This window comes from Cervus canadensis, chromosome 3 (assembly GCF_019320065.1).
Source record: "Cervus canadensis isolate Bull #8, Minnesota chromosome 3, ASM1932006v1, whole genome shotgun sequence".
NCBI classification, from domain to species: Eukaryota; Metazoa; Chordata; class Mammalia; order Artiodactyla; family Cervidae; genus Cervus; species Cervus canadensis.
The window spans coordinates 74,932,233-74,954,347 of NC_057388.1; the positions used below are offsets into that span (position 1 = coordinate 74,932,233).

The 22,115-nt window shown below is 44.3% G+C and overlaps 1 protein-coding gene across 2 annotated transcripts; it reads left to right on the forward strand.

Annotated features, from left to right (window-relative positions):
* Nucleotides 1–234: 234 nt before the first annotated feature.
* On the forward strand, nt 235–21,024 carry INHBA (inhibin subunit beta A). 2 transcript variants are annotated; one of them, XM_043463529.1, is made up of 3 exons: nt 235–366; nt 5,083–5,630; nt 15,520–21,024. In XM_043463529.1, the coding sequence occupies exons 2-3, from the start codon at nt 5,243–5,245 to the stop codon at nt 16,407–16,409; spliced, it is 1,278 nt and encodes a 425-aa protein (XP_043319464.1). In that variant the 5' UTR covers nt 235–366; nt 5,083–5,242; the 3' UTR covers nt 16,410–21,024. The 2 variants fall into 2 exon arrangements, with proteins under 2 accessions (XP_043319464.1, XP_043319465.1); XM_043463530.1 differs by lacking the exon at nt 235–366 and adding an exon at nt 2,360–2,671.
* The last annotated feature ends 1,091 nt before the right edge of the window (nt 21,025–22,115 follow it).

Genomic DNA, 22,115 nt, shown 5'->3' on the forward strand with positions numbered 1-22,115 from the left:
GGCGGGGCGGGAGCGCTCCCCGCGCGCCTCTGTCCGCCTGGGAGGCAGCCCGCAAGTCCCCTTCCTGGTCCCTGACATTGGCCGTGGCTTTCAGTCTTGGCACTGATAACTGGGTTCAGAGATTCCCAGCTGCACTTACTGATCAGTGATTTCCCTCCCCCCTCCCTCTCTGAATTCTCTAGCTGCCAAAAGGGGGGAAAAATCAAGAGCTGCTCTTAAAAGAAGTTGCCCTTGCTGGTGCTCCGGGTAAAAATAGAGGCGGCCGCTGCGCAAGGCTTGGCCCAGACTCCAGCCCCGCGAGCCGAGCTCGAGCAGCGGCCGCGATCCGGCGTGATCCCCGGGAGCCGCCAGCAGGTGTTGCTCAAGGTACAGTCGCAGGCCGAGCAGCGGGCCCGCAGGGCCGGGGTGGGGGAACCGGGGCGCGGGGGGAGGGGGCAGGAAGTGAAAGAGAAACCAAGTCGAGGAAGGAACAGGAGATGCTGAGCAGGAGCTGGGCGGACCAGCTCCTCCACTCCCCGGAGCCCTGGAGTCCGGCAGGGAAAAGATCATTCCCCCATCCACAAGAGTCGACAGAAGTTATTTTAACCTGCCTGCTTCCTCTACCACCTCCACCTCATTTCCACTGAGTGAGGAGGCATTCCCCGCGTGGCTCAGCTCTGAGGTTGGGGATTCAGGTGGAGAATGACATCACAGCTGGTGGGCTGACCTAGGCAGGTGGGCACTTTGGTGGCATTCGTGGCCAACGCGATCTGAGTCACCCGCGAGAGAGGGTGGCTTCTCTGGTCGGGGTGCTGCATATTCCTGTGACACATATGTTCAGAGAGAGGCACCAGGAAATCTTTATCACCCAGTATTTTCTGAGCACGTGCTTGATCCTGCAGTGGAGTAGGTGGATCCCACTTTACAGATGTGCACACTGAGGCCTGAGGTTATCTGGTTAGTAAGCAGTGGAACTGGGGTCTCATCCAGGTTGATTTGTGCCCCGAAATTCATAAACCTGGTGCTATTTCCAGGACACCAGGGTTCATGTGGGGAGGAGGGGTGAATTTAGATGCCCCCTCCCACCCCCCAGGGCTCATCCAAAAAGGATGGGGAAGTTCCTTTCTTATAGAGAGGTTGGATCCATCCAGTTCAAACCTGATGGGCAGCTTTGGCCTTAACCAACACTGATCCTGTTTCTATCTTTGCTTCTCAGATTCCTTCTGTTTCTCTACAACCTAACATTTTATTTCCTACTTCATTTCTGAATATGCACTTCTCAGACTACTCTGCCCCACCCCAGTATACAGTTCAGCACCTACGTGTGCTCTGTTTAGCCAAGACAGACCCCTTGAGACAAACTTCTGGTGTCCTAAAGGAACCTGCTTAAACTGCACATCAGGAGACCAGAGTCTCTATATTTTGCTTGTGGGCACAGTGAAAAGTTTATTTTATGCATGTTAAATCCTGCATACAAAACAACATATCTGGTCATATGGCTTTCATTAGCTCCCAATTTTGCACATTTTATTCAACTTGTCATGAATACCCGACTTAGGCTTCAGCTATGCTTCTTCTAACAACCCTTCCCCAGCATTCTTGTCTGAGAATTCCTTCCTCCTGTGTTATCCCTGACTAGCTAACACTGCCTTTTCCCTCCCCCAAAATACCCTGACCAACTTAACTCCAGTTTCAAGAAATGTTCACTTTTTTTCATTAATCTCATGTTATATTTGTAACAATTTAGAAATCATAGGACTTGAAGTTCTGATAAAGAAGAATCACGTAGGAGATTCTTTTTCTTTTCTTTTTCTTCTAGTTAGATTGGGATTCCAAAGGCTTGGGAAGCATACTTATAAAGTTCACTAGCAGAGAGTGACTATTTCCAAAGTTCTTGGTGATAAATGATTTATAAAGCAGGTATTCAATTTCAAGATGTAAAATAATAGTGTAAGTCAGAAGAGGGAAGAACATCATCCCATAGGGATACATATTTCCCTTGGCTTTTTCTCAATAAAACATCTTATTTTTAAAAATTAAGTTTTTCAAGATGTTAAATAATGCTGTAAATCAGGGGAGAGGCGATCATCCCGTATAGGTATACATATTTTCTTATTTTTTTTCTCCCTGGAATATCTTATTTAAGAAAGTAAAATCAGAATCTCTAGGAAAAGCACTGTGAACTTTCTTCCCTGTAAGAAACAATAAAATACTTTGCAAATAGAGGCAACTTCATGAAGTAACAGATGCTTTATGTGAAGATATAAAACTGAGCCTGAATATAAGAAGAAGTGTGTGCTCAATTGGTCAAAGAAAAGTTGAAAGTTGGACCCTCAGTGAGACAGAGTTGTTGGATTCCAGGATTGTTCTAAAGAGGAGTCCAGTCAGTCAGACATTTCACTGGCTCACTGATCACCCAGTAGTGTTACTGAAGCCAAGAAAGGCTTTCCATTAGATAATGAGTTATGAAATATGTCTCACACTGGAAAAACCAGTCATCTGCTGATGTCATGCTGATTCTAACCAATCCCAAACAAACCCCAGCCCTCCTCTGCTTGACTGGTACCAATGTGTGACTGTACAAATAAGTAGTACAGTATAAAACTCCTCAGTGCCAATACCATGAAGAGGAACCCGGACAGCTCTTACCACACGAGACAAGAGTCTGCTGGTGAAAGAGAGGACCGGAAAGGTAATGCTTTTTAACTTACTTCTGAGCTCTTTCCACATTCCTAGGCAGGATGGTGAGCAGGACTTTTACAACTTCTTGGCACTTCCATGCAGATTGTGATCTGTACCTTTTTATGTGTTCAAGCAAGTGAATAGTGTTTTTAGCAGTAGAGCATGCAGATAGATTATGTGTTTCTACAACCCAATTCAGCATCTCTAGGCAAGGACTTGTGTCAAAGAGAAAGCTAATTTTTAAGTTACATTCACAAATAGTAAATTCAGGGAATACACACAAACTCATATACAGAGAGGGTCCTGATGATGAGTTACATTTATCTAAATGCAGGTATTGGGACTCTCAAGTTGTTTGGAGTCATTAAACTTTGAGTTCTATTTCAACCTCTCTTGTAAAACTTAATTGGACTGCAAAATGCTTTGGGTACTGCATACGGGACGCCAAATAGGTAGATTATGTTATAAATCTTCAGTTTCAAAGATATTTTATTAAGCAATTATTAACACAAATGCCACCCTTTCCCCATTCTCTTTCACCATCCCCCACTAGAAAAAAATTAGACTCTTCAAGGAATGTTGACAAAATATGAACAGTAATAGCAGGGTAACTGATGTTCCTGGAAGTAAAAATCCTAAAGGTGGCTGGTCACAGAGAAAGTCTCACAGGCAGATGCCTTAGAAAAGGGGGACGGGGTATCCAATTCAGAAAAGCTTTGTTACCTGTGCAAACTGTAATTTTAACTTAGTATCACACTGGTCTCACCCTCCTCCCCTCACCCTCAGTTCTTATGCTTCTAGTAATGTTATTTATTAACTTTTCCCAACCAAAGTGCATTGCTTGACTATAATGCTCTGAACACACTAGGTGTCAGATATAAGCTGACTGTATCTACAGAAACTGAGAGGGCTTGCTTATGTGTGGGAAAGCAACTGAGAGGGAAGGAAAGCTTTAACAGATGGACCTCTTAAAGATACTTCTGCAAGATAAAAGCAATAAGACAGAAAAATGAAAAAAAGGAGGGGGGCGGGGGGAGGAGAATAAAAAAAAACTCAGAGAGGCATTGTTTAAAAATTCACATTTTTCTTTTTCTGTGAACACTGAAATCCATGATGATTTCATCTGTGCTGTTCCTTTGAGAGAAAAAGAAGCAAGTCTGTTGACTGGTCCGGGATGCGGATAGGGAGCATGCTGAACAAACTACCCCATGACAGAGAAAATTATTTACCAGTATATTTTAGAGATTCTTCCCCTGCTAGGACCAGTTATTCAAGTCATAGGAGCTCACTATTTGTATAAATTAATGTGGGAAAGGCCAACGGAATTCTGCATTTTACCTGTGAAGTCAGAGCCAGTGGTGGTGAGCTGTCATCTGTGAGTGTGTGTGCCGGGCAGGAGGGGTGGCCGCAAAAGACAGGGGCCAGAGCTTCACTTCACATGACACAAGCGTGTAACCCGCTGCCTGCCTCTGGACCTGCTGCCTTTTGCAGTTGGAAAAAGTAGAGTGTATTATATGACCCCAAACAAAAGTTCTATTTGCACTCCCCTCTGATCGCCTGCCAGTGTTGACTGGCCCTGAACATTGAAATATGAATGAATGGGGGAAAGGACGGTCTGCAGGATTACCTCCGCCGGAAGTGACACAGTGGCCCCTCTTCTTGACCTTCACCACCTGCCTGCCCACCTCTGGGCACCCTGAGCCCCACCTTCCAGGCAGTGGCCAGGCAGGGTAGAGGGGTGCTGGGGGAGGCTGTTTCAGTCTGGTCCTCCCTGTTGATGGAGACAGGCTTTGCTTGTCCCTCCAAAAGAGGAAGAAGGTGAAGCAAGGGGACTGGGCAGAGAAAGAAACAGGGTGGGGGGAGAAATGAAGAAGTAGTAGAACCGAATCAGGAGAATTTCCTTCAGAAGGGAAAGTAGAACTCCAGAGAATGGTGATATTTGAAGAGAGGTGTGTGTGTAAGGGAGCAGAAGGCAGGCAGCCTGTCAGAAAGAGCTGTCCCTCCCCTTCCTAATCACAGCCTTTACTCACAGACAAACTCCCTCCCTCTCCCATTCACTCACTCACTTAGGGCCAATCGCTCTGTCTCTCTGTCTCTCTCTCTCCCCCTCTCTCTCTCTCTCTTTCTCTCTCCCTCTCCCTCTCTCCCTCCCTCCCTCTCCCCCTTCTCTCCCTCTCTCTTCTGTCTCCCTGTCTCTCTTTCCCTCCCGTCCTCTCTCTGTCTCTCTCTCCCCCCCCCCACCCTGTCTCTCCCTTCCTCCCTCCTTCCCTCCCTCCCTCCTTCCCTCCCTCCCTCCCTCTCTCTTACTCGGAGACAGTCAGAACTCTCCTGCCTGACAGCCACAAACCTACAGCACTGACTGCATTCAGAGAGGGAACCTGCAAACAAAACTTCACAGAAAACTTTTTGTTCTTGTTCCAGAGAATTGACTGAAGAGGAGAAAGGAAAAAAAAAAAAAAAAAAAAGAAAGAAAAAAAAAAAAACAAAAAAAAAAAAAAAAAAAAAAAAGGAACCCTGTGCGTGAGGGGGGTGGAAAAGCAGAGCCTTTTAAAAGGGCAACACAACAACTTTTGCTGCCAGGATGCCCTTGCTCTGGCTGAGAGGATTTTTGTTGGCGAGTTGCTGGATTATAGTGAGGAGTTCCCCCACCCCGGGATCCGAGGGGCACAGCGCGGCCCCAGACTGTCCGTCCTGCGCGCTGGCCAGCCTCCCAAAGGATGTACCCAACTCTCAGCCGGAGATGGTGGAGGCCGTCAAGAAGCACATTTTAAACATGCTGCACTTGAAGAAGAGACCCGATGTCACCCAGCCGGTACCCAAGGCGGCGCTTCTGAACGCGATCAGAAAGCTTCATGTGGGAAAAGTGGGGGAGAACGGGTACGTGGAGATAGAGGACGACATCGGACGGAGGGCAGAAATGAATGAACTTATGGAGCAGACCTCGGAGATCATCACGTTCGCGGAATCAGGTGGGTGCCTGCCCCGGGGGTGGGGGTGGGGGGGGCACACTGCTCTGACAGTCCTCGGCGGCGGAACTTCTTGCCCTCCAACTGCACCCTGCCTGGGAAGGTCATGAGTTATTAAGGGACGGTAGCCGGTGGACCGCGGCGGGGGTAGGGGGTTAGGGAGGGGGGGAGAGGACCTCCCAGACTGGGGTGCTGGGGTCCTGGGCAGAGCCCTGGCAGGAGATGGCTAGCTTACACTTGCTCAACTCAGTCGGTCGTCCCGGAGGAAGCCCTCGGCCCAATGTGGAGCAGGAAGGTAGTCTGAGAGAGGATCCCTCGCCCTGCCTGCCCGGGGAACTAGATCAGAGGAGCCGGAGGAAAGTCGGGGCATTTTCTGGTGCTGGGGGGAAGCCCGGAGGCTTCCGGACCCCATCTAAAGTTTTTACTGGCGGTGGGTGGGGTGGGTGGGGGGATGGCGGCAAGCGCAGGATCGGGATGGCATGGCCCAGATGAAGTCATTGTCTTAAAAACATCCCTTTTTCTTTAAAAGTCCAATCAGGGGCCACATCGAGAAGCAGGGCATATTAGTGACAGTCATTTTTACCTTTAGAAACTCTGCCTCTAAAGACACAAGCATCACATTCTAGGCAGTGAAGAACGACTTTGGGGGGTGGGGTGGGCTAGGGAACAGATGACATTGAACCATCAGTCACTTTTGGAACACTGACTTTTGCTCTCTGAACTAAAAAAAAAAGAGTTTTGTTCTCTGTAAAGTTACTAAGAGCTCTCTGCCAAGGAATGCAACCTTGACAAAGTGCTCTCAGATACTACACTGAACTCCCACTCAATCCTTAAGAGGAAGAACTTTAATAAATAGATTCTAATCGTTGGCTCAGGACCATGCTAACCTGTTGCTGAAGAAAACAATACCTGTCAAAAGGGCCTGCTGGAGACCCGGGGTCAGGTTATTTTTACAGTTATGTGACCCAGATCCTTTTGCCTGTCTACAAGCCCATGCCGTGCTGCGCCTGGGCACACACAGATGTGTTAATTTCATGTTACTTTCATGGTAATGCCAGGCTAAAGAATTGCATCCCTTGCCAAATCCATTTGAAAGGAATGCCATTGTTTTGTTTGGTAGAGCATATGGCCAGTAAAGTATGTGCCGGGACTCCCAGCATTGCTGTTTAAAAGTTTGCCGCAGCAGTATAAACAATTAAGGCAACACTCAGAATTTCCAATCCTGAAAACCTGTTGACTCAGATGGTATATTTTCAAGAAAACCATGTGAGACCAGGGCATCCTTCTGGGGGTGGGGGGTGGGTGGGGGTGGAGCAGATAGCCTGCTGACTTGCTGGTTCCCCCTCCTAGGAAAAGCTCTGGTGTCCCGCGGGCAGTTTAGCTCTCTCACCAGAAGCTTCTTTCTTTTCAAGAAGGTCTGACTTTCTTCCCTTAAAGGTCTTTTTCGATGCAGTCCCAAAGGACTTTTGACTTTATCTTGTGAAGCTTACTGAGGGAAAGAGGCAGGTTGGAGTCTTTTTGAGCTGCCACCCCAATTTTTCTTAACATTTTCTGAGGTCCTGAGCGGGGAAATGGATTCCAGTGGTCTAGGCGCTGCTCCTTCTTCTGCCACAATAGGGACCCTGTATATGTTTTTATATACTAATTGCCACACAGAATGGCCTTAATTGCAGCTCTTCCTCAATTGGCTTTACCCACATCATATGACTAAGCAGACATATGCCTTTGGCCACTTTTAACTCTACACCTGATGTGAGCATTGCACCCGCTTCCTGACTTCTCCAACTTGTAAAAAAAATCACTCCTTTGGCATTGAGAGATTTTGCAGGGAAAAGAATTTGAATTTTTGCCTTCTTTCTTACTTATGGCCTTCATCTCAGTGCCAATCTTTTTGTCAATTATATGAAATCTCGTCATTTTTCAAAAAACCTTTTCTGGTCCCTATTTGGTTTGAAAGAAATTGAGCTACTTTTTGAAAAGGTGGATTCATTTAACTCACGTGTTGACTACAGTTTAAGGTCTATGATGGAAAACTCCTCCGGGTTGAGTTTACAGCTTGACTTTGGGCAAGTTGCTGGCTTCTTAGAAAAGGTTTTTGACACTTGCTCATTTTTCTCATTTGAGAAGTCTCATGCATCAACTTTAAGTTGATTTAGTATGATTTCACAAAAATGATTGCTCTATGGACAATCTACTCTCCGAGTAGAGTAAGTACTATGTGAGTATTTCGCTGCTCCTTTGCTACCCCAGAAGAGAGATTTATCATCAGAACAATTGTTGTGAATATATGAAAATGTCTTGTTGCTTTTGGAATAATTCAACCTTAGTAATTCTCAAATGATGTCAAACATCAAGATTTTTAAGAATTGCAAAGGGCATTCAGTTTTTTTTCTTTAGATATCATTCTGTACAGCATAGAATTCAGTGTCACCTGCATGCATTTCACAAATGCTCACCACACATGCATTCTTCAGCCTCATGATTCCTCAGGTGAGGAATCATGTTTATTGTTACCTTTACTCATTATGACGGTTGAAGAAGGCCAAGACATGGCCACCACAGTTGAAGGACTCACACTCAGGTGCCAGGAACTTTTTGAACTGAGTCTATCCCTTGTGTTCAGGTGGAAAGCACCCCACCTTGGTAAAGCTGATATGAGTTGCTGTTGACTAAGCGCTAAAGCATTGCCCTCAGCTTCTCTGAAATGTATTCTCACAAACAACAATGATTTTCTTTTTATATCTGTAACCCCAGATTGCTTACCAAGGTGACTGCATTTTTTGCAAGGCTGGCAACAGAATCCTCTGTTGTTTAACACCTTAAGGAACAGGAGGAAGAGAGGGGTAGAGTCAAGCCAACTATCACCATAATTATCATTGAAGCCAAATTAGTGGTCTTCTTGACTTCTCTATTTTCTCTTTTTATGATTTGTGACAAAAGCTAGTCAGTCAAAGGAGGATAATGGTATATCCTTGAGTCTCATGCCGATTCTGGTAATGAGGTTAGCAATTGATAGCACTTACTGAAGAAAGTATAGGGGAAGAAAGACAAATCAAGCACCAAGAAATAGAAAGTACGCACACAGTCCAGGTGTTGTTGAATGCAACACATACATTTCCTTCCTTGGAACATTCTAGCTAACAGAAGATTTGAGTTAAAATGTACATACACAAAGGTTCCCAGACAGAGGTCTAAGGGTGGCTTGCTAGGATGACTGTTTTCCTCCACCCCAGGAAAGCCATCTCAAGGTGGACATGACTCCCACTACCCCATGCCCATCTTCTGAACTTGCTGGGAATTCACCCTCACAGGGGTTATACACTCTCTTCTCTGAATAATGGAAATAATCGGCCACAAGAGGGCGCATTCCAAAGACTTTTGCTCCTTACCAGTTAGTCTTCCAGGGAAACAATTTCACCTACTGGAAGCCCCAGCCTGCATCGCCCTAATCTTGCTGATTAACCATCCGCCCTCCCCGCCCCGCCCTCCTTCCTTTCATCCTGCAGGATAAGTTAGGATTTTATGGGTTGAGAGGAACATGACTACCTGTAACATATTACATGAGACAGAAGGTAAGGAAATAGGAATTGTAGTGATACGTATGGACATTCCACAGCTCTATGGAAGACAGAGGAATGATAAATTTCAGAAGCAAACAAAGCGGAGCGGGGAGAAATGTGACCGTGAATCATCAGCAATCCTGATTTGCTCACACGTCTCTCCCTAATACGGCTGCCTGGGCTTTGACAAAAACTTCTTCCGTCTCCGTCTCCCCTGATGTGGTTGCCTAGTGGGCCTGTTTTATCAGCAGTTTTCACCAGCGACAAAGGACAAGTGACTTCAGACAGGGAGGAGAAAGTCTATTTATTTATGCCTTGTGGGAACAGCACGTAAGGCTTTGGAGGATGCGTTTGTTTCTGCACTGAGAATGTAGAGAGAAATGGTGGAGAAAAGATGTGAAAAGAGATGGATTAGTGGTTTGAGCCAGAGGAGGAGGTGTATTGGAGTGGGCATAGGGGAGGATCAGGGTAGAAATTCAGTTTTCATATTTGGAAAACCCAGAATCATACCTTCCCAGGCACTTTGCGTAAAAATACGTGTTTCTCTTGGCCCCTCTTCTGCTAAAGTGTACTCAGGCACAATCTCTTGTAGTTCAGAATGCTTTATACCCTACTGGTTCCTAGCTCCAAAACCCAAAGTGTAAAAGTTCTCAGGAACTTTGGAAGAAGGCTCTGAAAGTTCGAGGGTTGAATCTTCAGAATTTTTTTCCCCTTTTAGGCATCTAAAATCCCTTCCTCTCTAAATATTTAACCTTTTTTTAATTGCTATTTAAATGAAAGATGCAGGAATGTGGCCGAGCATTTACAATTCAATAGCAGATCCTAAGCAAAGATAGTAAGTCTTAAAAAAAAAAAAATCAAGATAATTTATAACTAAAGTTCTGCTTTGGCAAGACCCTCTCCTGCAGGTTAAAGGAGGCATAACCTTCAAGGCCTCACTTGCTGCTTTTAGCAGAAATCCCTGGAAACAGTCCAGATGCAAAATTAGTGCTTCAGGGAGCACACATGCTATAGTCTCCCATCAGTGACTGTACCATGTCTAGGCACAGGGAAACGTTGGTGAAGAATGGAAAATGAAAGTAACAGCTGTATTTTACAGCGAGCGCCCCCACCCCGACGTGGTGAGTTTAACTCCTCCATAAACAGGCTCTTTACATTAACATTAGAGACTTAATTATTACCCACATGGAGAAGGGCAGCATACTTTAAGTAGGACCCTGGTGAGGAGAACAAAACATATCAAAAATGAAACACTGCATGTTAGTATCGTTTATTTCATCGGAGTTGCTCGTGGATCCATGAACCTGCGATGCTGGTGGGGTTGGGTGGGGTATGAGCAGCATTTTGAATCCTAGTGTTGGGGAGGGGGAAGAACCAGGAACTTGGCTGCTTAACCCTTGGCATGCCTGCCTATATCTGTGAGTGAGTTATGAAAACATTTGAAAAATTCTGAAAGCATCAAAGCAAAGGAAAATGTGCTTTCAGGTATTTTCACTTGCAGGTTTCCAAACTCATTCCTCCATTCAATGCCTCCCACTCGGAAACATTTCTGAGGTGTTCCCTACAAGGTGCAGTAATCATCTCTCCTACCCATTTTTAGACACTTTTTTTTTTCTCCCTTTGGTATGTGTCCACCAAACTCAAGAGAGGTTTAAGTGATGAAATATTATCACCCACATGGGTTTGCGTGGGACTTCTTAGTGAATTACTCAGGCAGAGCAGGCTGTGATACAAGCATTGCTCACAAGCCTCGGGAGGGAAAAAATAGCACAGAGGATGAAAAGAATATTATCATAGAGTAGGTAATGAAAGGTTAGCAAAGCCAGCAGCTATATCTAGTTAGGTAGGTAACAGTGTAGGAACCCGGTGCACACCTGTATAAACGAATGCTGTACCACAAAGCACCATGGGAAGATTTCCATTCCAAGATTTTATAGCAGGAGATATTTAAGTTAAGCCTGAAACTGACTAGTAATTGATCCTAAACACCGCAGCCTTAGGCAAACTCCTTCCATTTTTCGAATTGCTGTGCATGGCGATTTGAGGATTGGAGCATCCTGAAAGCATCATTGCAGTATAGCCATCTGTCTCCGATAAAACACAGATAAAGCAAATGTAATCAAGTGACTACTTATATTTTTCATGCCTAAGAAATTTGAGGGTTGTAATATCTTTTTGAAACCTACAGCCCTGGTAAATATGAATTCCATCCAGCGCCTAGCTCTCTCATTCTGTGCCCCCTCCACTTCTGCAATGAAAGCTAGATGTAAAAGAAAAAGTAAATGCACTGCTTAATAAGTCAGAATATAATAGAACTTTGAAAATGTACCTGCATATAAGGTAGACATTAGGAAGCCTTGAATCTCTCTCTTCCCCCTGTTCTCCTGAGCATTATGGCAACGGCATTTTCGTGAAATTGGATCTCAGTTTTATTTTTTTTCTCTGATAAAATATCATGCAATATACAAATAGCAGTTCCAGAAATGGACACCAGGAGAAGGAGGCGACAGGCATGTCAATTAGTAGGGGAAAATCCAAATGTCAGAAATCTGGGGGAGAGATCCAGCACGCAGGCAATGGAGGCAAATACAGGGAACCGAGTCTTTCTGCTCACATCATTAAACCGATGCATATTTCAGCACTGCGCCTCTTCCCAGTACGCAGGCAATGCCATGCAGTTAATTATCAGCCAGGACCAGGATGAAAGTCATTTTATGATGACTCTCTGATCCTAATATAACAGCACCTGACAGATTGAGTCCCCTCTAATGAGTATTCTCTTTGTACAATCCTCTCTCAGGAACACTAAATCATTTGCTTCCAAGTACAGCTGCCTGTGGAGAAGGGGTGGGGCTATATTGTGCATCAGAAACCAACTCTTGAGAAATGAGGGGCTGCCCTGTAGGCTGTTCCTGGAAGCAAGGGGCCTCGGCTCGCTGACCCTCTGGAGGCAATTTACATGTGCTGCCACTGGTACAAGTCAGCCAGTGGGCATCTCACCACCTCTTCCCAGCATCTGTAGACTTCTCTGGGTTTTATTCAAGGAAAGTCCAATGTGGGTGGGTCCGCACTGCCACCTGGACCCTCTCTTTACCGGGGACCATCTACCTTCACCCTCAGCCCCTTCTCCCCTGCTGGTTGAGAAATGATTGAGCCTGTGGAAATTGAGCCTGTGGATTGAGCCTGTGGAAATGAGTTACCTGAAACCCAGAGAGCCCTCCCAGCCTGGGGACAGGCAGACTCTCCCGTTTCACACTCTTTCCTAGAAAAGCAAGTCAGAACCTTGTGCCCGCTGGCTCCTCTAACTTAGCAGCTACTAGATCTCTGTCTTTGGAGTGGCACCCTGTGCGGTTGAAGGTTTCAGAAGTTGGCCTGTGTGGAGGCAGAAGGGAGACCAGCAGGGAGCTTGTTAGCATTCTCTGTGGGGCAGGGCGGCTGTGCACACACTGGGGCAGGCCACAGGCTCCTCCACGCCTTTTCACGGAGCCCAGGGCAGCTTCCAGCTGCCTTTTCCTCTCGTCTCTGGAGGACTCTACAACTCAGAATCTACAGCTGATGATCTTTTTAGAGTTAAGTGATGAAGCTCTGCTTTGTGGTCTCCTCTCTTTTGCTTTCTTAAAAGATAAACAGTAACAACCACCACCCCCCTCCAAGCCCCACCAATTTTTAGCAAAGGAGAGTACTGGATTCCTGTTTTGAAAAAAAAAAAAATTCTCTCGCTTTCTTAAAAATGACAGTTTACTCCTCTAACTGCTCCCCACTCTGGTGATCTAATCATAAACCTAACTTCATGATTCATTTCAACTCCTGCCAGAGATGCGAGGTCGGAGGCAAAGGAATGCTGCTCACCACCACCAGCACCAGCACCATCAGAGCCAATGTCCTTTCAAGTGTGTGCAGGGAAACCAGAGAACCCTTCCTATACACATGCAGGCCTGCTGGGGCCCCGGCCTCAGTGAATTTACCACTAGCAGTATCACACTGTTAAATTAAGAACAGAATCCACAGCTCTCCCTGCACGGAATAGCCTTTCTGCTGCAGAGAACTTGAAACCGTGCCTAAAATTTATAGTACCGTAAACATCTCAGGGCTGAGAGTGATAAGTATGGCTGGATTTCCGTTAGCTATAGAAATCCAGGCAGGGAGACCCCCTAGGGAGTTGCGAGTTCTAAGAGGAACTTTCAGATGGTTCTCAGATTTGTGCTCCTCCGGATGCATGTACTTGAGCAGTTGGAGCCAGGTACACACAGGCGGCAGTTGAGAAAAGAGAACTTGTTTCAGATACCACCAGGTGGTAGCAGGGGAAGTGAGGGGACCTCACTTTGATCAAAGAATTCTAGTCTGGACACCCGCTTCTTACAGTAAATGTTGTTGCAGGAATATAGGGGCTTGTAGTAAAAGAAGGAAATGAATGACTTTTTCTCATTTTAGAATTAGGCAAGAACTGAGTGGTTCCTGCATTCAACCACTCTGCCAATGTAGGGGTCTCCTCTCTTATTAACAGCTGTTGCTACATTTGGACTCTCTAAGCAGCATTCAAGGGCTTCCTTGGTGGCTCAGCAGTCAAGAATCTGCCTGCAATGCAGGAGATGTAGGTTTGATCCCTGGGTTGGGAAGATGCCCTGGAGAAGGAAATGGCAATCCACTCCAGTATTCTTGCCTGGCAAATTTCATGGACAGAGGAACCTGGTGGGCTATAGTCCATGGGATCACGAGAGTCGAACACAACTTAGTGACTAAACCTCCAAACTGCTAAAGGAAAGAAGGCAAAACTGAGGGATACAAGGGTAGGAGGTGGATCTCTTCTAGTTCGGTGCTAAGGGTGCCTCCATTTGTTAATAAAGAAGCAAGTAATTGACTACTTCCTGCTAAATCCTGGGCTATGACAGTAAACAAGATAGATAAGACCTCAGACCTGGGATGTCCTAAGTTGGACTGGCAGGAGAGTGGGGGTGGAGGTGGGGAAGAGGCATCACTTCTAGGGGAAGAGGGGTCATCCCATCTAAAAGTCAAAGCTTTATTAAGGGCAGTCACTGTGGATGGTGTTTGGGGAGCAAGGGTCTTCTAGGTAGAAAGAACAGCAACTGTCAGTGCCTGGAGATGAGAGGTTGTGTGAGATGTTCATGCTGTGAGGCTGGACCATAGAGATGGGGTGCTGGGAGAGAACTGAGCCGGAAGGTGGGAGAAGCTCAGGTAGAGCCCAGAGTTCCCTGCAGTTTCTGTCTTATACTGCGGACAGCAGGAGCTCAGTGCAGGACTGGACGGAACAAGTGATGGGGATGAGTCCACCTCTGGGAAAGATCCCTTTACCTGCTTATTGGAGAAATGATGGGAGAGGGGCCTAACTCCATGCTGGCCTGACAGCTTGCGCCTAAGAGAAATGGCTGTTGCAGTGACCCAGGAAAGGAATGGTGGGGTGTGAAGCAGGTTGTAGCTGTGGAGGAGGAGGTGAGCCCCGTGGGGACACGCCAGGAAGTGCTGTGTGTGCTCAGTTGGTCAGTGGTGTCCGACTATTTGAGACCCCGTGGACTGTAGCCCACCAGGCTTCTCTGTCCATGGGGATTCTCCAAGCAAGAATACTGGAGTGGGTTGCCAAGCCCTCCTCCAGGGGATCTTCCCAACCCAGGGATCGAATCCAGGTCCCCTGCATTGTAGGTGGATTCTTTCACCATCTGAGCCACCAGACACTACAGGCAGTCTTACATAGCAGGGTGTTTGCATATTTGTTTCAGGGATAATAGTGTAATAGTATAAGCGTGCTAGAGCTTATACTATATCTTCATCTATCTTATCCTGTTGGGTCCTTCCAAACCTATGAGATAATGGGCCAGATGTCACTATATTATTCCCATTTTATAAAAGGTAAGACTCAGGTTAAGCAGTTAGTCAGCAGACCCCAGCTCCCAGACACACTCAGATCCAGTTTCTCTTCTTTCTAGAGCATGAGTTGATGAAGTTTCTCTGAAAAGGGCCAGAGAGTAGGTCTCTTAAGCTTTGTGGGCCAAATGGACTCTGTCGCGACTATTCAAATCCAAAATCTAGTGCAAAGCAGCCACAGACAACCTGTAAAGAAATGAGCCTAGCTGGGATCCAGTAAAAATTCATGGGCACTGCAATTTAAATTTCATATAATTTTCACATGTCACAGCATCCTATTTTTCTTCAGCCATATAACGATGTCCAAACCACCCTTAAGATACATAGGCCTTCATTCGCAGAGCCTGGTTAGAGATGATTTGTAACAGAGGCTGCCATGCTTGCCAGAAATTAGGAGGTGGCCTTGAACCTGATACTAACGTATCCCTGCTCTCTTTTCTGTGTTTCATCTTTAGGCACAGCCAGGAAGACGCTGCACTTTGAGATTTCCAAAGAAGGCAGTGACCTGTCCGTGGTGGAGCGCGCAGAAATCTGGCTCTTCCTGAAGGTTCCTAAGGCCAACAGGACCCGGAGCAAAGTCACCATCCGTCTCTTTCAACAGCAGAAGCACCTGCAGGGCAGCTTGGATGCAGGGGAGGAGGCTGAGGAAGTGGGCTTGAAGGGGGAGAAGAGTGAAATGTTGATATCGGAGAAGGTGGTGGATGCTCGGAAGAGCACCTGGCACATCTTCCCCGTCTCCAGCTGCATCCAGCGCTTGCTGGACCAGGGCAAGAGCTCCCTGGACATACGGATTGCCTGTGAGCAGTGTCAGGAGACCGGCGCAAGCCTGGTGCTCCTGGGCAAGAAGAAGAAGAAAGAAGAGGAGGGGGAAGGGAAGAAGAGGGATGGAGAAGGAGGGGCGGGAGGGGACGAGGAGAAGGAGCAGTCGCACAGACCTTTCCTCATGCTGCAGGCCCGCCAGTCTGAAGACCACCCTCACCGGCGCCGGCGGCGGGGCTTGGAGTGTGACGGCAAGGTCAACATCTGCTGTAAGAAACAGTTCTTTGTTAGTTTCAAGGACATTGGCTGGAACGACTGGATCATCGCTCCCTCGGGCTACCACGCCAACTACTGTGAGGGTGAGTGCCCCAGCCACATAGCAGGCACGTCGGGCTCATCCCTGTCCTTTCACTCGACGGTCATCAACCACTACCGCATGCGGGGTCACAGCCCCTTCGCCAACCTCAAGTCGTGCTGTGTGCCCACCAAGCTGAGACCCATGTCCATGTTGTACTATGATGATGGGCAGAACATCATCAAGAAGGACATCCAGAACATGATCGTGGAGGAGTGTGGTTGCTCATAGAGCGCCCGGCCCAGGGGGGATGGGAGCGAGATGGTCCAGAGAAGACAGCGGTGACATGAAGACATGTTGAAGGTTTCTGACTGAAACAACCAGAAAAAAAAAAAAGAAATTAAAAAAAAAAAACAAAAAACTAAAAGCAAAACCTGAAGCAGATGAAGGAAGACGTGGAGAAACTCCTTAGCCAGGGCTCAGAGATGAAACAGTGAAGGAGATGGGAATTGCGGGGGAGAGGGAGAGTGGGGTGCCCTTCACTTCTTCCTCCAGCATCCGAGGGGTGACAGCAGTTGCTCAAATGGGAATATCATCCTCTCCTTTTCAGTTCCCTTTCCGTATGAGCCTCGAAGTCAGCTTGTCTGGTCTGCAGTAATGTGGGCGGACACAACCCAAATAGCATCTAGAAAGCCATGTGTTTGAAAGGGCCATTTATAGGCACTTTCCCACCCGGTAACCCAGGTCGTAAGGTATGTCTGTGTGACCCTCTCTCTGTGTATATCAGCCCATGCACACACACAAAGACACACACACCCCCTCGCAGACACACACACATACCCACCACACACACACACCCCACTACACACAGATGCACACATACAGACCACACACCCCACCGTGTACACACGAACACACACCAGACCTTGTACACACAGAGGCACACATCGAACACACACAAAGGCATTTCCACACCACACACACACACACACACACACACACACACATATTCTGGTAAAAGAACACTAGTGTGCAGGTGGTCACACCTTCTTTTTCTGCACCACTTCCGCAACAAAACAATAACCAACATGAAAAAAAAAATTGAGAACAAGAATGGGAAGCATGAAAGATCAAGGAGAAAAGAATACCAAGTTACATTTCGTTAAGGTGCTTATGATCTTAGAACTATGCAACCTAATAGGTTTGAAACTGTTTACCTGAGAGAGAACAAAAAGAGAGACTTTTTTGTATTGGAAGTAACCTGATTAATTTTTATTTTCTTCAAGGAGAGATACTTGAAAGGAATATGTTTGTCCATCTGTTGGATCCAAACATTTCTATATTTTGTAAATGTTGTTTTTTTTTTATCGTTTACTATTTGCACTACAATGGTGTTCGACCTGTCTAATCCTTATTTAACAAGTATTTTCTTTGGGTGGGGGTGGGGTGGGGTTCAGAGCTGCACTTAATGTGAGCTATAAAAGAACTGCTACAGCACACAAAATAGCTATTTTTATTATTATAATTATAATTATTATTATTATTTTGTACCTTAAAAAATAGACACATACACCAAAGACATTTGTGTGAGCCTTTAAACAGTCTGTCTGTGGTTGGTATCATTCACCATCAATGAGTCAGGGGTTGGGATTCAAGGTTGAGTAAGGTGGATTGTGTTCAGGCTTGAATGACCTGAAAAGTTTGGTTTTTTTTTTTTTTTTGACTCCTTTTACATCCATGAAACAGGACATTTCATACTGGATGTACAGTAGTTGTACACTGTTGGATATCAAGTTCAATCAGATTCATGGAACGCTCCATGCTCGTATGTGTATATATACAGTGCTCGGGCACATGCATGTCTGTGTGTATGTATACATGTGGCGCATCGTGTCCATACACATTTTAAGCACTTCAGGCTGTCATTTTTTAATGTTCTTAAGGCAATGAATGTTTGTGTGCAAAACACAGTATTTTTAAGAAGGATAGGCTATCGTTTTTGCTTTTACTCTGAACTAGGTGGGCACATTTCAAAAATTTGGATGGGAAAAGCCTGGGAATTCCAGTGAATATTCAGCAAGACCCTCTTTTAATGTACAGGGATCCAGTTCCCTCCTCTTTCTTGTCCTCCAACCCCATCCTACAAGTTACTTACTCCCTGCAGGGAAAACAAAACAGGAAACTCGTGTTCAATCTAGGCTGATTATTTGGATAACATATGTATTATCTGTTGGAATCAATCTTAAATCAGAAGCTTTTTCAGGAAAAAAAATTAACCTGTAAGCCAGGATAAAAGAGGTGGGTGCATTTTTTAATTTGCTCTTTTATGATTAAGGTCAGGTTGTGAGAAATATTACCTGCGCAGCTGGACTCAATAACGTTGCTGTCACTAGTTAAACGATAAATAATTTGGGGGAAGGTGTTTAAGAGCATGGGAGTAAGAAAAAGAATGGGAGACAGGAATGAGGGCAGTAGTAAAAATCCCTGATATTTTAATTTACAGCCCAGATTCTTGATGTATAAATTGGTATGCATTGATTCAGATGTGAAAAGGAAAAAAAAAAAACATACTTTGTTTTATAAATATCAAAGTACATGCTTAAAGCTAAATTGTTACTGATTTATTTTATGATATTTAGCTTGCCTAGGTCATACTTATTCATTTATGTGCTTTTTAAAATACAGAGCCTTACTTATACTGATTTGTTGAAATTTGTGAAAGTTGGGGGAAAAAAAGGTCCCATGGGGGAAATTATGTTTGTTAGAATTCTGTAAAATATTGAAGCTTTCAGCCCTATGCCAATTTGTAGATTTTTTAAAAACATTAATAGTAGGAAAATAAAGTACCAGTGAGAAATCATTCCCAAGGTGATTTAGCTCTTCTTGAGAAATAGACCAAATCAACCTGCTATCTACTAGGCTGTATGTAGGCAGATTTAATGTTGTTACCTAGCTGTACATACTACAGTCTGGAGGTTCATCCTTTGTTGTGCAGGAACCCCCGCACGAGTGCATAAGAATAGATTCTAATTAAGTATGAGATGGAGTGCATGCAACATTGATACTTCCTCACCCTTAACCATGGGCTAGGAAATTGGCAGCTGAGTGTCATGAAATTTTCATGAAAAACTTTGAGGGCCTTTTGAACTGCTTCTTATTTGGCATTGGAACTAATAGAGGAACCTATGAAAATAGCATGGGAAATCAAGTCCTAGTTCACTGTGTAATGGCAGAGATGGCCCAGGCAATAGGCAAAGCGAAAAGAGGTTGAAAAAAATAGCTGATCTCTGTCTGTGGCTCCCATTCATCTCAAATATGTATGCCATCTACTGAAGCCTTTAAATCTTGGATATGTTGAGGGTACAATGGGGTTTGCTGAGTGACCACAGTAATTAGTAGCACAGCTAAATGAAATTACATATGACAATATTTTAATGGGAAGACTTCATTTAATAAATTACACATCTCCAAACTTTAATTAAAATATTTTATTAAATGTATATGGCCTTGAAATAGAATGATAAATTAAAACTATCTTTGATAATCTTGGAAGTTATGCAACTTTGTAAACAGCCATGCTGTTCATGGAGCAGCGTGAAGTCAGAAGAAAAAGCTTTTAAATTCCACCAGACTGGGTCTTCCCTATCTGTTTTCCTAAAGTAAGTTTAGCTTCATCTGATCTGTGCTCTTTCTGTAGGGCTCATTTCTAGGCTCTTAAAAGTCTACCCACATCCAATCTTCAAAGATCTGAAAAGCATGTGTTCCCAAATAATTTTTAAGAATCCTAAATATGTTGTAGATTTGATTGACTTTTTCTTTTTCTTTTTTTTTTTCCCCAAAAAAGTAAGGTGAATTCCAGAACACTGAGTTGGGATTTTCTTGTCTCTGAAGATCAATCAATTTCATACTTATTTAAGATTGATTCCATACTCTGATTTTAAGGAGAGTACCTGCCTTCTCCAAGTGAATTTTTTTGTCACCCTCAAGAGATTGAACGTCAAGGTGACTCTAAAATCAGAAAAGGCAAATGCCTTAGTGCTATTAAGCTTAGACTCAAATTATCATGTTCACTTGAAAAAATGATTTCCTGTGGGCCTTTTGGAAACTTCTGTTTTCAATATAGAGAAAAACTTAGTCACCCTGAAAACCTACACAATAAATGGAACTTGTAGATGTGGGCAGAAGTCTTGGGGGTGGACACTGTGTATGTTTAAATTAAACCCTTTATCACTGAGAAGCTGTTGTATGGGTCAGAGAAAATGAATGCTTAGAAGCTGTTCACATCTTCAAGAGCAGAAGCAAACCACATGTCTCAGCTATATTATTATTTATTTTTTATGCATAAAGTGAATCATTTCTTCTGTATTAATTTCCAATGGGCTTTACCCTCTATTTAAATGCTTTGAGAAACAGTGCATTGACAATGGGTTGATATTTTTCTTTAAAAGAAAAATATAATTATGAAAGCCAAGATAATCTGAAGCCTGTTTTGTTTTAAAACCTTTTATGTTCTGTGGTTGGTGTTGTTTGTTTGTTTGTTTGTTTTATTTTGATTCTTTTTTTTTTTGGCATATTACATGCAGTTCTTTAACCAATGTCTGTTTGGCTAATGTAATTAAAGTTGTTAATTTATATGAGTGCATTTCAACTATGTCAATGATTTCTTAATATTTATTGTGTAGAAGTACTGGTAATTTTTTTATTTACGATATGTTTAAAGAGATAACAGTTTGATATGTTTTCATGTGTTTATAGCAGAAGTTATTTATTTCTATGGCATTCCAGCGGATATTTTGGTGTTTGCGAGGCATGCAGTCAATATTTTGTACAGTTAGTGGACAGTATTCAGCAACGCCTGATAGCTTCTTTGGCCTTATGTTAAATAAAAAGACCTGTTTGGGATTTATTATTTTTATTTTTATTTTTTTGTCTTATTGATTTCCCAAGATCAACCTTGCACACATATTGCCATGTCTTTTGCTGGGTGATAATTTTGTTTCTACCGTAATTATCTGGAAGAATATGAGAAAAATAGATCACATGGGAGAGAGAGAATAAAAACTGAACTAAGAGAGCTCAAATAGAAAAAGAATATATATTGCTGTGGCAGGCAGAGGTTTGTAATGGATTGCAGGTACTTGTGAAGTGAAAGTGAAAGTTGGTCAGTCATATCTGACTCTTTGTGACCCCTTGGACTGCAGCCTGCCAGGCTCCTCTGTCCGTGGAATTTTCCAGGCCAGAATAGTGAAGTGGGTAGCCATTCCCTTCTCCAAGGGATCTTCCCAACCCAGGGATTGAACCAGGTCTCCCACATTGCAGGTGGATTCTTTACCATCTGAGCCACCAAGGCAGGTACTTGGACCAGCAATATTTAAATTAGATACATTTTGTTAATTTCCCATTTCTCAATGGCAAAATTCTTGTAGTAGTAAGTAACATGAGATAGACATTTCCTCTTTCTCTCCCTCCAACTTTCCTTCTTCCCTCCATCCCTCCTTCTTCTTCTTCTCTTTTTTCTTCCTCCTTTCCTTTCTGGATGAAAATCTGGAATTGCATGGAACTACCAGGTCTCAAGAGCTACATATACAGGAAAGAAACAGACTGGTACCAACAAGACCCATTCAGAGTCACACAAGTACAGTCCCGAATGAATTGATCCTTTTTCTTCACCCATCTTAGAGATTATATGGAGAAACTAACTTCTGTGAATGCCAATACAAGTAAGCATGACTTTATGCTTCATCTTACTTGCAGTTCCCACCTCATTATTTCAACCAAACAGAACACTAGACATTGATGACCCTGCTTTTAAAGATGAATCTGAGACATGGTTAAATAACATTAATTCGAACTAGGATTCCAAGCCAGATCTCTATTCAAGTCTCAGGTTAATCTTTTCTTGCTGTTTTATACTTGTAGTTTTTTTTTTTTTTTTCTTTTTTTTTCGGTTAACTTCCTTATGTTCCAAGGGAAAGAAAGCTGATGGAGGAGGTGGAG